Source organism: Schistocerca americana, chromosome 3 (assembly GCF_021461395.2).
Source record: "Schistocerca americana isolate TAMUIC-IGC-003095 chromosome 3, iqSchAmer2.1, whole genome shotgun sequence".
NCBI lineage: Eukaryota > Metazoa > Arthropoda > Insecta > Orthoptera > Acrididae > Schistocerca > Schistocerca americana.
Genome location: NC_060121.1, coordinates 186,577,831 through 186,595,737, shown reverse-complemented (window position 1 = coordinate 186,595,737; position 17,907 = coordinate 186,577,831). Strand labels below are relative to the sequence as shown.

General features: G+C 42.1%; 1 protein-coding gene across 1 annotated transcript in view; it reads left to right on the top strand.

Moving 5' to 3' along the window:
• LOC124605679 (putative aldehyde dehydrogenase DhaS) overlaps positions 1 to 17,907 on the top strand; it is a 206,889-nt gene that overhangs the window by 79,233 nt on the left and 109,749 nt on the right. The window contains exons 4-5 of the mRNA XM_047137530.1: positions 13,091 to 13,247; positions 13,347 to 13,507. Of these exons, the coding sequence (XP_046993486.1) occupies positions 13,091 to 13,247; positions 13,347 to 13,507 (318 nt within the window). The remainder of the gene's footprint in view (positions 1 to 13,090; positions 13,248 to 13,346; positions 13,508 to 17,907) is intronic.

Genomic DNA, 17,907 nt, shown 5'->3' with positions numbered 1-17,907 from the left:
CTTTATCTGACAGTGCAGTAAGAACTGGTGCAGGTAATTCTCCCAACTTCGTGTAGACTCACTGAAACTGACAATTGGCATTGGGGGTGTTTGGGGAGGGAGGCTGCTCTGCAGATGCCTGCTCTACCACCAGTATGGCGTGAGAGTGGATCATTTTTGCATTCTGTTTGAGCAGCACCTGCAGCTGCTCCTGCTACATTTTATGGTACTCCTGCTGCAGCTGTTGTTATTGCTCCTGCAGGTGCACTATTCCTGCCAGCATTGAATAAATGGTGAGCCCATGGTGGCCATAAATCAGCTATGTGAGAAATCATTACATGCATAAGAATGCTCAGGTTGCCACTTTTGTATCTGTACTGATGTGACAATTCTACAAAACTATCCAACTAGTGAAAAGGCCACTATTTTATCCAATGGTGGATGTGTGATCTAGAAACCATTGAGCTAGGTCCCGAAAGGGGAACACAAACTTGGCATGTGGTCAGTCTATGGGGGAGCAGAGAGTCCAAACACAGAATAGAGAGAGGCATGGAAAAAGACACAAACATGACCAACATGAACTCCAAAAACAAATAAGCACATGGAACTGAGAGGACACTGAAATGCAGAAGCCAGGTTTGAGCTAGTTGGACTCAGAATAAGAACTGAACTGAAGCAGTCTGGCTAGTAAAACACATGGGTCAGCAGGTCTGCCAATACCACATCCCACACGCACCATCTGTGAGAACTTTCTCACTACTCTACTGTGAGACCCACATCAGCTCATCTGCGTCCTTCTGCATGTCTGCTGGTTGATGTACTAAAATAATAATCCTTGAACAGTCACAACTTTAAATTTTCTAAAAATACTCTTGGATTACTTCCTATTGCTAATGCCTTTCACTTTCCTTATTGATAATTATTTTTTATCCAAATTTTAAATAACTGTTTTTCAAAACTTGCATTTGGCTAGAATAGCACACCATTCATAGCAGGTTATACACATAGTGCCGGTTCAGTGTTACAGTAGTCCACAAGCATTCTTACGACAGAACAATATCAACTTAACCTTTTGTTACTGACTGGGTGTCACGGTAGTAAGGCTTTCATCTGTATTCAGGAGGTTGGTGATCTATGTTTAGGTTTTCTGTAGTTTCCCTAAATTGCTTAACATGGATGTTTGGATGATTCCTGTGAAAAGATGCGGCTGATTTCCTTCCCTATCCTTCCTCAATCTGAGCTTGTACTTCATCTTTAGTGACCTCATGGCCTCTGGGATGTTTTGTTCAGCAGTTCCACTTTAAGTTCCTTCATCAGTTTTGGTCCTTTCTATTTTACTTTATCCTATTATCCTCTACCAGTAACTTTCCAAAATGTGTTTCTTTAAACAATGAACACCCATGTATGAAAAATGTCAGATGTGTAATTCCTTTATAAATTAGCTAATGTGTTAAACATTTGGTGTTAAGCATGTAAATCCTTTGCAGTTGAAGAAGCAAAACTCTAATTATACCAGTTTTATTAGTCTCTTTCAAACAAGGTTTTTCACTTCCCATATGCCTATTTAAAAAGTAACATTTTGCCATACTTTCTCGTGGCCCACATGTGATAGTCATAAGAGAACTACTGTACAACACAGTTTTTTTAAAAAATATAAATATTTATACAGCCCGTGTTGAGAACTCACATTTCTGCAAAGTTTGCACTCAGTTTTAAGACAATGTACTTTTTCACACATCTCAATATTTATAACATCATGTCTTCTGAACTCTGTGTTGTACAATGATATAATTTTGCAGGTATGTTCAGTGGTATATGTGGATTCTGTCTGCAAAAAAGATTTTGTGAATGGAGTAAGTAGTAGAGAAATAATAAATTGCAACATCATGCCCAATGCTGGCATTCTACAGCATGAACAGTGAAAATGTAGTAAGCAGTAAACATCTTTTTCCTTTATTATTTGGTGGAGTGTCAACAGTAAAAAAAGTTTTGAAAAGGTTTGAATTTGTGTGTAATGTTCTCTCTTTGTCAAATACTGGATGGACAGAGTCTGGGTAATTATCACACCATGAGTTAAGCTGCCTCATGACATACAGCTGGAAGCTATGTTGCACACAGTCAACGGGATACAGGCTGCTGACCTGGGTTGTGGTGGTGCTGCGGCATTTGAGACAAATGGTTTGGCAGCTCTGGAGCCTATAGCATTGGCTTGGATCCTTGACACCACAATGTCTTTTGATTAGTACATCCCAGCTGGTCGACAATTACCTGATGGTGATTGGCAAAAAGTGGCAGGGTCGCGAACCTCTGGACAGAAGGTGAAAGAGGGTACTGGTCATTCAACTGTCCCCTATATCTTAAAAACAGGTTTCAGGTACTGACTATAACTGAAAGTACATCTGAGCCAGCACAGGACATCTCACCTGTTGGGACTGGTCGATCTTCCTGAGAGGTCCAACAAGTGCAGAGGGTGGAATCACTTACCGTGTTAGGCAGCTGACAGAGACCCTCAGGAAAATAGTGGGCAATTATGGAAGAAGTCCAATAACCACTCTGTTTGCCTGCTGGATGATCTTATTCAAAATGTGGAAGAGGCTGTACCAGTAGTGATTGAGCTCACTGAGTACACATGCATGCAATTTGTGGCTCACGTTGGTCTGAATAATGCCTGCTGCCTGGGTTCAGAGGCAAACCTCAGTTCCTACAGGGAGCTGGATAATTTGAAGAAGGCAACAGGCCTCACCCACAGGGTGGACACAGAGCTATCATTTTGCAGCATGATTCCTAGAACTCATTGTGGTCCTCTGGTCTGGAGCAGAGTGGAAGGCTTAAATCAAAGGCTTGCATGATTCTGTAATGACATTGGATGCAGATTTCTTGACCTCTGCTATTGGGTGGAGAATTTTAGGACACCCTTCAGGGGTGCACTACACGCAGGAAGCGGCTATTAGGGTAGCGGAGTACATGTGGCATGCAGATGTGGGTATTTTAAGGTATAGATATTTCTCCTCTGATCCAGTAAGATGTATTCTGGTTTCAGACACGATAATATTTATCACAGCTGTTTGGAGAAAGATGATGTTAATATAGTACTAGTTACTTGGAGGAGAATCTATGGAAAGGTTCCAAAACCAGTCTCACTTATACACATTAAACGTTGCCCACTTAGTCAAAGGGACAGAAAGCTGTCTGATACCAGATGTCAATAGCAATGAAATTCTAAACTCCGATTGGAAAGTATAGTGCAAAGATAGGTTGATTGCTGGTGATGAAGGCATGTTTCTAGCCATGAAAAGATGTGATATCATATAGTGAGATTGATACAGAATCTGAATGTAAAATAATTTGGATGAACAAAAGTGTTGAATGTGGGTCAAATGTGATCATTGAATGCTTTTATAGATGGAGGAATACCTGCAGAACATTTGATGGGAAACTTGGAGAATATTTCATGCAAAATTCCCAGTCATGTTGTAGTATTTGGTGGGGATTTCAACTTACCAGCTATAGACTGAGAGATTCAAGTGATCAGGGCAGGTAGTAGGGACAGGGTATCATGTGAAATTGTTTTGAATGCATTATCCAAAAATTACCTTGGGCAGTTAACCAGAGAACTGGCTCACATAGGTAATATCTTAGATCAAACAATGGGAAATCCAGGATGAAATGTAACAATATTATGAAAAGGAAAGTTGCCGCTCATCATATAGTGGAGATGCTGAGTCATAGATAGGCACAACAAAATGACTGTCCCACACACACCCACACACACACACACACACACACACACACACACACACACACACAAAAATGCTGCATGGGGGTAAGGAGGAGGCTGGGGCGAGGAGGAGAGGGAGGGATGGTATGGTAGGGGTGGCAGACAGTGGAGTGCTGTAAATTAGACTAAGAGCAAGGGATAGGTGGGAGGGGGGCGGGAAATAGCAGAAAAGGAGAAAGTAAAAAGACTGGGTGTGATGATGGAATGATGGCTGTGTAGAGCTGTAATGGGAGCAAGGAAGGGGCTGGATGGGTGAGGACAGTGACTAACGAAGGTTGGGGCCAGGAGGGTTATGAGAACATAGGATATATTACAGAGGAAGTTCCCACCTGCGCAGTTCAGAAAAGCTGGTGGTGGTGGAAAGAATCCATATGGGACAGGTTGTGAAGCAGTCATTGAAATGAAGGATGTCAGGTTTGCCAGTGTGTGCTCACCAGCAGGGTGGTCCACTTATTTCTTGGCCACAGTTTGTCAGTGGTCATTCATGCAGACAGACAGCTTGTTGGTTGTCATGCCCACATAGAATGCAGCACAGTAGTTTGCAGCCTAGCTTGTAGACCACATGACTGGTTTCACAGGTAACCCTGCCTTTGATGGGCTAGGTGATGTTTGTGACTGGACTGGAGTAGGTGGTGGTAGGAGGATGTATGAGACAGATCTTGCAGCTAGGTCTATTAAAGGGGTATGAGCCATGAGGTAAGGGGTTGGAAGCGGGGGTTGTGGAAGGATGGACAAGTATATTGTTTAGGTTCGGTGAACGGTGGAATAACGCTGTGGGAGGGGTGGGAAGGATAGTGGGCAGGATATTTCTCATTTCAGGGCATGGCATGAGGTAGTAAAAACCCAATCCTGGGTGGTACAGAGTTAAGAGGGGAATGCTCCTCTGTGGCTGGACGGTGGAACTTTGGGGGTTAGTGGAAGGCTGGAAAGATAAGGCATGGGAGATTTGTTTTTGTACAAGGTTACAAGGATAATTACAGTCTGTGGAGGCTTCAGTGAGACCCTGAGTATATTTCAAGAGAAACTGTTGATCACTGTAGATGTGACGACCATGGGTGGCTAGGCTGTGCAGAAGGGACTTCTTGGTATGTAATGGGTGACAGCTATCGAAGTGGAGGTATTGCTGGTGATTAGTAGGGTTCATATGGACGGAGGTACTGACATAGCCATCTTTGAGGTGGAAGTCAACATCTAGGAAGGTGGCTTGTTGGGTGGAGTAGGACCATGTGAAAAAATTGTGGAAGAAGTTGTTGAGGTTCTGGAGGAATGTGGGTAGGGTGTCCTCACCCTCAACCCAGATTGCAAAAATGTTATTAATGAATCTGAACTAGGTGAGGGGTTTAGAATTCTGGGTTTTCAGGAAGGATTCCTCTAATGGCCCATGGATAGGTTGGCGTAGGATGATGCCATGTGGGTGCCCATAGCTGTGTCTCAGATTTGTTTGTAGATAATGACTTCAAAGCACTACACAACTGTCATTCCTCCATCACACCCAGTCTTTTTTACTTCTCTCCTTTTCCACTATTCCCCTTCCCCTCCCCACCTATCCTCTGCTCTCTATTTAACCTGTAGCACTTCACTGTCTGCCACCCCTACCATACTATCCCTCCCCCTCCCCCTCCCCCTCCAACCTCCTCCTCACCCCTTCCCAATCACCACTCCCATCATGCACTGGTGCTGCTGCTCACAGTTTGGTTTCAGTTGCCTGAGACAGCAGTCGTGTGTGTGTGTGTGTGTGTGTGTGTGTGTGTGTGTGTGTGTGTGTGTAAAAGCTTTATTTGTCACAGTCTTTTTGTTGTGCCTGTCTGTGACTCTACATCTCCACTATATGGTGAGTGGCAACTTTCCTTTTCATAAAACCTTAGATCTGCAGATGACAAACAGACCCAAACTTTTCAACTCAGTTAGCATAGAATAAGGAACCATTAATCATAAGGCCATTACAGCATTACTGAATATGGCTGTAAACAGGAATACAAATAAATGTGGGAAGATTTTTCTCCTTAGCAAGAGCGACATGAAATGGATTTCTGATTGCACAGTCTGCATGAAAATTTCATCTCCATCACAAACAATGTTCATATTAATGGAAAGTACAAGGACATTGTACACCATGCCTTAGACAGGTATGTGCCAAGCACAATTGTGAGAGATGGAAAAGACCTGCTGTGGTCTGACAGCCATGTTAGAAAGCTGCTACAAAAGCAAAGAGAGCTTGACTGAAAATTTAAATGTAGCCAAAGTCTCACAGAAAAACAAAAATTAAATGAAGCCAAAATTAGTGTAAGGAGAGCCATGTATAAATCCTAAGAAGTTTTAGTCTAATGTTAAATCAGTACATGGATTGGAGCTATCTGCACAAACACTCTGCAACCGTAATGGCACTGAAACAGAGTACATCACAGAAAAGGCCAAAATACTGAACATCTTTATCTAAAACTATTTTACAGAAGAAGCTGCATGGTAGAACCTCCTTTAAACCATCAGACATATGACAAAATGGCAGATATAAAAATAAGCAACCATGGGATAGAAAAGCAACTTAAATCACTCAAAAGAGAGAATGCCACTGCACCTGAAGTGATACCAATATGACTGTACATTGAGTCTTGTAGCAGCATTGTACCGTAGGTATTTGGAAGAGTGAAGTGTTCCTGATGATTGGAAAAAAGCACAGGTCATTCCCATTTTCAAGAAGGGTTGTCAAAAAGAAACACAGAACTGTAGACCTATATCTCTTATGTCAGTCTGTTGTAGCATTTGGAAAACATTTCATGCTCACATATTATGTCATTTCTGGACACCAGAAATCCTCTCTGCAGGACTCAAAATGGGATTTAAAAAGCAAAGACTGTGTGTTAAACCTTTCTCACTCCGTTAGTCCATGATATCCAGAAGACAGTAAATACCGGTGCCTAGGTAGATGCCATGTTCCTTAACTTCTGTAAGGTATTCAATATAGTTCTGTACTGCCACCTAATGAGCATATGGAATATCAGACCAACTGTGTGTTTGAAGATTTTTTTAGCAAACAGAACACACCATGTTATTCTCAAAGGAGAGAAGTCTACAGATGTAAAAGTAACTTTGGACATACCCCAAGGGTGTGCCTTACGTCCATTAGTTTCCACAGTATATAGAGATGACAAAGCAGAAAACATTGGAAGTTCCATGAGGCTTTTTGCAGATGATGATGTTTTGTACAGAGGAGCCACAATCCTAGTAAATTGTAATGAAATACAGGAAGACCAGCCGAGGATCTACACTTTGTGCATTGAGTGTCAGTTGACCCTCAACATAAGCAAATGTGATGTATTGCATATACATTGGCAGAAAGAGCCATTGTTGTATGATTACACAGATTCAGAACAATCACTGAGAGCAGTTCTTCCATAAAATATCTAGGAGTACATGTCCAGAGCAATTTAAATTGGTACGGCCACTTAAGACTGTTTGCAGCAAAGGCAAATTCCAAACTGACATTCACTGAAAATAATCTGCCAACAAAGAAAGTAACCTACAAACCCTCCATTTGAACAAAACATCGATAATGTTCATTGGTATGTGATCCATAGCAAATCAGACTGTAAGTTGATACATAAAAAATCTATAAAAAATCTACTCAACAAATGGCAGCAGGAGAAAACACACACACACACACACACACACACACACACACACACACTGAAAGGTTTAACTTTTACAAACCTTTGGTGCCAGTGGCTTCTTCTTCTGGCAGAAGAGTTGAAGGGGAAGGAAAAGGGGTGGAGGAAAAGGACAGGAGAGGTTTAGGAAAAGGGGTACAATTCAGGAAAGTCACCCAAAATCTTGGGTCAGAGGAGACTTATTGGATGGGATGAAAAGGATCACTGTATGGTTTACTGTTATAGTTCCTAGAGCATATGTTCCAAATATAGTTAACAAATATATTCCTTCTTGCTGCATTTATCTTACAAAAAGACCACAAAGATAAAGTGAGAGAGATTCGAGACCAAGTGGAGGCTTACTAGCAATCATTCTTCTGTTGAACCATTTGTGATGAACAGGAAAGGGTTAAGTGACGGGGTACACAAAGTAACCTTTACTTCACATTGCAGAAAGTATTGTGGAATTTACAGGGTACATGAAACTGGCCCATAAAGTCAACACATGAACATAAAATGAAATGTAGAGTATTCAATATGATTATGTTTACGCACCTTCATAGTGTGTGCTGAAAGTATCCTCTGTTCACTTCAGCACACATGTGAGCACTCTTGTGGGAATTCATGTATACCCTTTGTCAGTTCTTTTCTTGTGATACTATTGATGACATCCGAATCTTGGTTCTTGAGTTCTTCAATTGTGTGTGGATTAGTTTCATATACTCTTCCCTTTAACAGGCCCCACAAGTAAAAGTCACAAGTGGACAAGTCTGGTGACCAAGGAGGCCACAAGCCTTTGCTGATTGTCCTCCCTGGTGTAAATGTCTCATGTACATGGGACAATAATGCAGCTGATGTGTGTCATTTTCTCAACAAGTTTCACTGGCTGCGGTTGCAGCTGCCTTACACTTCAACAAATTTCCACAGTGTCAGTACATCAGAGGAACTCCCCTTCCCCATGGGGCTCTCTGGTCTTTGGCCAGTTCGTGCTTGGCTACCACAGGGTCTCAACCTTTGCAGCATCTTTTCCTTCTGTGCACATGTCTATTCTGTTGCTATGCCTTTTCCCCTCCCTTGGTGAATATGTCTGGACTGTATTTGGGAATGTGTTCTGCATTTTCAGTAGCTGTCATAAGAACAGTCTCACCACTGGTTTTCATTCCTTTTCCCATTCTTCATTTACTTTCTCACATCCTTCCTCTGCTTCAGCGTTTGAGGCTTATCTTTTTCTTCTTCCTCCCTGAGTACTCCTGAAGGCCTACCCATGTATCTGACATGTAACGGGTGATTGGGTAACACATAATCCCCGGCCCCAGGTCGACAGGTAGGGTTTGCACGTACCCCCTGGTACATGCCAGGCCCAGGGAGGTGTGATTGCCTGAGCTGTTACCTTCTCATGTTGCCGATTGCTCATTCTGTCAGGTGTTCGAGAGGTGTGACCTGAGACATGGACAATCACCTAAGGCGGGTGCCCCCAGTTGGAAGAAGTGTCATCAGAGATGCTGGCAATCATGGGGGATTTTCTTTCAATGAGCCAATCAGCATCTTCACAGTCCATGTCTACCAAATGTAAACAGAATGAAGATCCTGATTCAAAGACCCTCCCAGCTGCAACACGGTTCCTTGTGGTTTCACATACAATACATGGTTGGTCCTTTGCAACAGTAAATCTGTTTCTTATTCAGGAAGGTGTTGATGCAATTGCCGACCCTGTGAAATCCTACTCTCATTTACACAAAGGAACTTTGCTTTTGGAGACTACTTCTGATTCTCAAGCAAAACTGCTTGCCACTTCATTCTTCATTGCTATCTTGTTTGTGTTGAGGCCCATAGAACTCTCAGTTCTCCCTTTGGTGTTATTTACACTAGGCTGTTTGAAGGTTTGACTGAGGCAGAAATCCAAACCCACCTCCCTGATCAGGGTGTCATTGCCATCCATCAGGTGATGAAAAAGGTAGATGCATCCTTAGTACCCACACACACTTTTTTTCTCACCTTTGATAGAATGGTGCTTCTGTCCAAGATCAAAGTAGGCTATGAAGTTATCTCAGTGTGACTGAACGTTCAGAACCCGATGCGCTGGTACCAGTGTCATCATTTCAACCACACTTGAATGTCTTGTCGACACCTGGCCAAATGTGTAACCTGTGTAGGGATGTGCACGAGGGTGAGTATTTGCCTCCTTCTCCCCACTGTGTCAACTGTAAAGGTGACCAAGCTGCCTTTTCTTGATAGCGTTCCATGTATCTTGATGAATGGGCTGTCCATGAGATTGGAGTGAAGGAAAAAGTGCCTTACCCAGACACTCGTAAGTTGCTGGCTAGTCGCAAACCCAGTGTTCTACAATCTGGAACTTACAGTACTGTTCTTGCTACATCTCGCTCCATGGAGGGCATGACCAGCAGATATGCAACCTCTAATTCAGTACTGGAGTTGTGAAATTGCCCAGTGTCATGGTTGCATCGCTGTCTCCTCATCCAGCTGTGCAACCAGCCTCCAAACATTTGACCCACAGGGCAAAGTCACCTGCTACACAACTGACAGGCCAGAAAGGACAGAAAGAATACTCCTGTGAAGACTCCTTATGTCCTTCCAGCCAACAAACATCTGAGTCTTCCTCTGCCAAATGGAAAGGCTTCAAGAAGTCCAACAAAGGCAAACGGTCTTCTCCTTCGCTGACTTGGAGATCCTCTTTGACAGTGTTGCTCTGTGATACCCTTGACCAGATGACCTCAGTCTTGCTGGTGTGCATCGCCAACTGTTTTTCTGCCCTGGACTCCACAGTTTGACAGAGGGAGAATGCTGACACCTCTGTAGATGTGTTGGAGCAGAATCTTCCAGCCTCTGCACCCTGTAGCAGTGAGCTTTTGGAGGCTGGCACTCAGCACTCCTCCCCCTTTCCTCATTATGTCTCTCCTCCAATGGAACATTCGTAGCCTTCGATCAAACAAAGACGATTTATGGCTGCTCTTAGAATTGCAGCGTCCACTTGTTCTCTGCCTCCAGGAAACAAAATTGTGTCCTCATGACCGCTTTGAGCTCTCACATTTCTCCACAGTACATTTTGACCTTCCCACTGAGGACGACATTCCATCTCATGGGGAAGTCATGCTGCTTGTGCAGGATGTCAACCCATCTCCCTGACTACCCCCTTCAAGCTGTTGCAGTTCACCTTTTCCTTCCTCACTTGACCTTTTCCCTTTGTACCGTTTACATTCCTCCATCATTCGATGTTACCAGGGCATACTTTCTCCAGATTATTGGGCTATGTCACGCCTTTCTGTTGCTTGGTGACTTTAATGCACACCATCCCCTTTGGGGTTCTCCTAGGACCTGTCAGAGAGGCCCTCTTTGCCGATCTTCACAATCAACTTAACTTCCTCTGCCTTAACAAAGGAGCACCCATGTTCCTTTCAGACATCATGCACACCTATTCCCATCTGGACTTATCCTTATCTGAAGTTGACTACCTTGTCACTGTGTCCACCCATGTCATGAATGGTTTTCTGCAGATCCGAGACTGTGGCTGTGGTTTTCGATTTGGAGAAAGCCTATGCCATCTGCTGGAGGACTGGTATCCTCTGTACCCTCTAGTTGTGGGGTTCAGAGGCCACATGCCTTGTTTCCTTCAGGAATTTTTACAAGATTGAGTTTTCAATGTACATGTGAGTTCTGCCTTGTCAGACACCTTTATTCACAAAAACATTGTGCCTCAGGCAGTGGCGGATATAGAAAAACCTCAAGGAGGGGTGCGCCAAAGATATCTTGACCTGCCTTTACTTTTACCATAATAAAAAATAATTAAGTCACATGCAAAGCTTAAGAAAGTTTTATTTAAACTGATTATACACATTTACAACTACTCGATAACTTGATTCAGTCGGGCAACTGGTGAAAGAAATGAACGAGTAGCATGTAGGCTGCTGACTGGTGGGGTCGACACGGGTCGCATTCCAGGCGGCCCTGCAAGGGGGGAAGAGGAGTGGGGGGTGGGGGGTGCGCCCCCATATGTGTCCGCCACTGACCTCTGGGTTCCGTTCTGAGCATTGTCCTCTTTGCTATTGCCATTAACCCTATAATGGCGTGTCTCCTGCCATGCATCTCTGGCTCCCTTTTCGTTGATGATTTTGCCATCCACTGCAGTTCTCCATGGACTTGTTTCATTGAGTGGCATCTTCAGCAATGTCTTTATCATCTTTACTCATGGAGCATCAACAATGGATTTCATTTTTCCACTGACAAAACTGTATGTATGAATTTCTGCTGGTGTAGTTGGTTTCTTCCATTGTGTTTACATCTTGGGCCTGTTGCTCTTCCATTTATTGAAACTACAAAATTCCTGGGGCTCTTGCCCGATAGGAAATTTTCTTGGTCCTCCCACATGTCTTACTGGCAGCCTGCTGTATGCAGTTCCTCAATGTCCTATGTGTCCTCAATGGTACTTCCTGGAGGGCAGATTGAACAACCCTCCACCATTTGTACCAGTTCATTCAAAACTAGATTACAGGTGTTTCACTTATGAATCTGCAGGTCTGACCCTCTTATGCTGTCTCAGTACTATCCATCATTGTGGCATCCGTTTGGCCACTGATGCCTTTTACAGTAGCCCAGTTGAGAGTCTGTATGCATAAGCTACCTTGACTTTATGTGGTGGCTCGCATTCACCTTGGCCTTCATTTGCTTCCTAAGGACACTACTCCAGCCTCGCTCTATCACCTTCAGTTTCCTGACTTTCGCATGGAACTTCACAATAGTACCTTGGTGTACACTGACAGCTCTTGGACAGCCTCCTCTTGGCCCTCTCACCGTGAGGAGGTCATTTTAACTAGACTGCGTATTGGGCAATTAGCCATCGCCATTTGTTAAATGGTGCTCCCCCCATCACTTTATGCACATAGGACTCAACTCTTGACCACCCACCAGTTTCTGAAGGAATGCTCTTTTTTTTTAACAAGTTATGTTCTTGTTTGTGTTTGTCATCTGAGTTATTGGCCATTTTAGCAAATGATATGTGAGCTGTTGACTGCATTTTACTTTTTGTTCATCATAGCAACATGGCGAAGGCCATTTAATTTTTAGGTCTGGACCTCTGTTTCTCTATGGCGTATTTTATAGACCTTTCTCCATGTCCCTGTTTTTAGCTGTCTTCTCTTCCATCGATTAGGATTGACATGTAGCTGTTTTTAACTCCTCTCCTTGTCTTCATGTTCTACATTTTTGACATGGGCATGTATGACCCTAGTTGTTTTTGTGCCCTGAAACGAACAAAACAAACAAAACAAAAACATTAGAGGAAATGGTTAGTTTCTGCATGATTGTTTGGACAGTGTTTCTAGTTTTCCATTATTACTGATGCATGTGCATGCACTGTAACATTATCATTGCATACGGTGGGCTGTTTTTATATGGCACACCCTGTAGATGTAGATGTAGATACATGGTTTCTAAATTGACTTATTGTATTAAACCTCGAGTATAAGATTATACTTCTTAATAAGTAGATTATGAAAGCATTTTAAATTTTTAAATTTGTTGTTTTTTGGTCCCTGTAAACCATTAGATAGGTAGACTGTTACTAGGACTGGGTGGCCATTTTAGCCATTTAATAATATAGATATTTTACTGACTGCACATATTTTACATTTTACTTGCTAAAGATAATATAATTATGCTCTATTACAAATCACAGGTACTGCAGCAGTAGTAACTTCAGCAGCATGCCCATTATCAGGACTAGCTTGGCTTATAGCTCCTGTTCTGGCTGTTGGGGGTACTGTGTGCTTGAAGCCCTCACAACACCATCCATTATTAGCATTTGTTTTTGTTGACATATGTGTTAAAGCAGGGTAAGTGGTATCTGTGGCTGTTTGCAAATAATTTCTTTTGTACAACATGCCAGCTTTTCTATATGTTACTTCACTACATTCTTTAATATCTCTTTTTAGGCTTCCTGAAGGAGCGATTAGTGTACTTCCTGGAGCTTCTGATGTAGGTGACTGTTTGGTCAGAAATTTTCTTGTAACTCACTTAGGCTACTTTGGATCTATGGCTGTCGGCAAGAACATAAGGCAGAATGTTTCTGGAAGCTCCAAGACCCTTAATATGTGTAAGTGTGTACGATAGTACTCGGAACTACCATTCAGATTTAGTTATTTCTTTTTTATTTCATATTTTATGTGTGTCTATTTTTCCAAATGTAGATGTAATGAGTTATCAGAAATCTACTCTTCATATTGATGTTAAAACAATTTTTTTTATTAGGTACTTAATATACAAGGTGTGTCCAGAAAGTAATGTCACATTTTTTTGCGATGGGACTATACATCGCAGAGTAGTTGGACCAGTTTATGAGGGTGTGGGGGACCCTTAACTTCCCAGTGGTAGGTCACTCAGTTACCTCCACACCCTAGAAGATTAGAATGGCTTCTTCTGTGAACCTCTGTATAGTGGTTGTGTCAAATTCATGATGCAGAAAATTGCTATGTGATAAAGTTTTGCATGAAGCTCAGCAAGACACTAGTGGAAACTTTTGAAATGCGTAAGGACGTCATTAGGGGTTGTCTTTCCAGAATGGGTGACATAAATATGTTTAGTGAAGATGGGGGTAGGTCACTGACAAGGCCTGCACTGGACACCCATCAACAATGACTCACGTGCACGAGTTACTGAATTCAAATTGTTGAATGAATGTTCACTTAATGTTGTAAGTAATGAACTTGCCAAAAATGGTTGTTCATGAAACTGTATCAGAAGACTTGGCCTTGCGGAAGATGTATGCAAAACATGGGCCCAGAGTTTTGACCAACGTGCAGAATCAACACCTAATGGAAATATGTGAAGAACTCGAGCAACTCTGGGAAGATGATACCAATTCCCTGGACAGTGCGATCACTGTGGATGAGTCATGGGTCTTTCAGTACACTCCAGAGTCAAGGAGGAAGACTGGAGAATGGCACATGATGTCATCGCTGTGCCAGGAAAAGCATCACATGAACAAGTCACAGGTGAAATCCATGCTGTTTTTTGATGCAGAGGGGATAGCACACCATGAGTTCATACCCCCTGGCAAGACTGTCAGTGCTCAATTTTACAAGGATGTGCTCCAGAGACTTAATCATGGGGTTGCCCATATCTGAAAGGAGCTCTGCGCTTTGTGTAGACTTCACTGTGATAACGTGCTGGGCCGCACCACCTTTGTTGTCATCGCCTACCTCAGCCAGACCAGTGTGACAATAACGCCACAGCCACCCTACAGTCCCAACCTGGCATCAGCGGACTTTTTTTCATTTCCTCAACTGAAAAGGAACCTCAAAGCAAAGCATCTTGAGTCAGTGGACTATGTACAAGCTATGTTCACAATTTCCCTAGAGAGCATGCCAACTGAGGAGTTCCAGAAAGCTAATGATGAATGGAAATCACACTGGCAAAAGTGTGCTGATGTAGAAAGGCCATACTTTGAAAAATTTCAAGTTGTTGAACCTATCCAAACAATAAATTTAAAAAAATAATAATGATTATTATGTGGCGCATTACTTTCTGCACAAATCCTGTACTTTCAATCTAATGTAAAAAAGATGCATCGTAAGGGAACTGGGACGCTAATGGAAATATGGACACAGAAAGAGAGCGCGAGAATTTATGAATAAGAAAGGTGATCTTATTCTGCAAAGTGTCTGATTATTGTGTTGTCATCCAAAGTCTATTCAGCGATGGTACTACAGGTTTCAGGATGGCGGATACCAATGAAACTGTTCTAGTGCAAGACTGATGAATGGTGAGAAGATCTCTTCGTGGGACAGTCTCTTGCATTCTTTCTGAGCCTTCCTTATGCTCAAAAATTCCATCACAATTCTATTTCTCTGTATCTCAACACTGGCCAATCCATATACTAAATGGCATGACTTCATATATTTGACTATGCAAATTCTTTAAAAGTCTGTCTGTGATTCAGTTCATGGTTGAATTGACCTTTGTAGTATACTACATGGTTATGGTTAGTTACTTTGTCAGACATTTTCATATTGTGCTCTTTGACAGTGATAAAAAATAATGCCATTTGCTCTTAGATTTCATCTTTGTCTGACAATTTTCATTAAATGAGCTTCATTGGTGCACTATTTCATACTCTTCTTTTGATCCATTCTCTTGGGTATTGCTTTATTCACAAACCTATGTGTATATTGTAAGGGTCTTGCCCAAAATATAGACAAAAATCAAGTAAAAAATTTAGTTAAAATGTTCACATAATTAGATCATGATTCTTGCAATAAGTTCTAGAGCAGGAAAACGTTGTTGTTGTGGTTGTTGTGGTCTTCAGTCCTGAGACTGGTTTGATGCAGCTCTCCATGCTACTCTATCCTGCGCAAGCTTCTTCATCTCCCAGTACCTACTGCAACCTACATCCTTTTGAATCTGCTTGGTGTATTCATCTCTTGGTCTCCCTCTACGATTTTTACCCTCCATGCTGCCCTCCAATACTAAATTGGTGATCCCTTGATGCCTCAGAACATGTCCTACCAACCGATCCCTTCTTCTAGTCAAGTTGTGCCACAAACTTCTCTTCTCCCCAATCCTATTCAACGCCTCCTCATTAGTTATGTGATCTACCCATCTAATCTTCAGCAATCTTCTGTAGTACAACATTTCGAAAGCTTCTATTCTCTTCTTGTCTAAACTATTTATCGTCCATGTTTCACTTCCTTACATGGCTACACTCCATACAAATACTTTGAGAAACGACTTCCTGACACTTAAATCAATACTCGATGTTAACAAATTTCTCTTCTTCAGAAACACTTTCCTTGCCATTGCCAGTCTACATTTTATATCCTCTCTACTTCGACCATCATCAGCTATTTTGCTCCCAGAATAGCAAAACTCCTTTACTACTTTACGTGTCTCATTTCCTAATCTAATACTCTCAACATCACTCGACTTAATTCGACTACATCCCATTATCCTCGTTTTGATTTTGTTTACGTTCATTGTATATCCTCCCTTCAAGACACTATCCATTCCGTTCAACAGTTCTTCCAAGTCCTTTGCTGTCTCTGACAGAATTACAATGTCATCGGCGAACCTCAAAGTTTTTATTTCTCCTCCATGGATTTTAATACCTACTCCGAATTTTTCTTTTGTTTCCTTCACTGCTTGCTCAATATACAAATTGAATAACATCGGGGAGAGGCTACAACCCTGTCTCACTCCCTTCCCAACCACTGCTTCCCTTTCATGCCCCTCAACTCTTATAACTGCCATCTGGTTTCTATACAAATTGTAAATAGCCTTTCGCTCCCTGTATTTTCCCCTTGCCACCTTCATAATTTGAAAGTGAGTATTCCAGTCAACATTGTCAAAAGCCGTAGGGTCAGTATTGCCTCACGTGTTCCAATATTTCTACGGAATCCAAACTGATCTTCCCCAAGGTCGGCTTCTACTAGTTTTTCCATTCGTCTGTAAGGAATTCGCATTAGTATTTTGCAGCTGTGACTTATTAAACTGATAGTTCGGTAATTTTCACATCTGTCAACACCTGCTTTCTTTGGGATTGGAATTATTATGTTCTTCTTGAAGTCTGAGGGTATTTTGCCAGTCTCATTCATCTTGCTCACCAGATGGTAGAGTTTTGTCAGGACTGGCTCTCCCAAGGCCGTCAGTAGTTCTAATGGAATGTTGTCTACTCCCAGGGCCTTGTTTCGACTTTGGTATTTCAGTGCTCTGTCAAACTTTTCACGCAGTATCATATCTCCCATTTCATCTTCATCTACATCCTCTTCCATTTCCATAATATTGTCCTCAAGTACATCGCCCTTTTATAGACCCTCTATATACTCCTTCCACCTTTCTGCTTTCCCTTCTTTGCTTAGAACTGGGTTTCCATCTGAGCTCTTGATATTCATACAAGTGGTTCTCTTTTCTCCAAAGGTCTCTTTAATTTTCCTGTAGGCATTATCTATCTTACCCCTAGTGAGATAAGCCTCTACATCCTTACATTTATCCTCTAGCCATCCCTGCTTATCCATTTTGCACTTCCTGTCGATCTCATTTTTGAGACGTTTGTATTCCTTTTTGCCTGCTTCATTTACTGCATTTTTATATTTTCTCCTTTCATCAATTAAATTCAATATTTCTTCTGTTACCCAAGGATTTCTTCTAGCCCTCGTCTTTTTACCTACTTGATCCTCTGCTGCCTTCACTACTTCATCCCTCAAAGCTACCCATTCTTCTTCTACTGTATTTCTTTCCCCCATTCCCGCCATTTGTTCCCTTACGCTCTCCCGGAAACTCTGTAAAACCTCTGGTTTAGTCAGTTTATCCAGGTCTCATCTCCTTAAATTCCCACTTTTTTGCAGTTTCTTCAGTTTTAACCTACAGTTCATAACCAATAGATTGTGGTCAGAGTCCACTTCTGCCCCTGGAAATGTCTTACAATGTCTTAGTGGTTCCTACAATGTCTTACTGGTTCCTAAATCTCTGTCTTACCATTATATAATCTATCTGAAACAT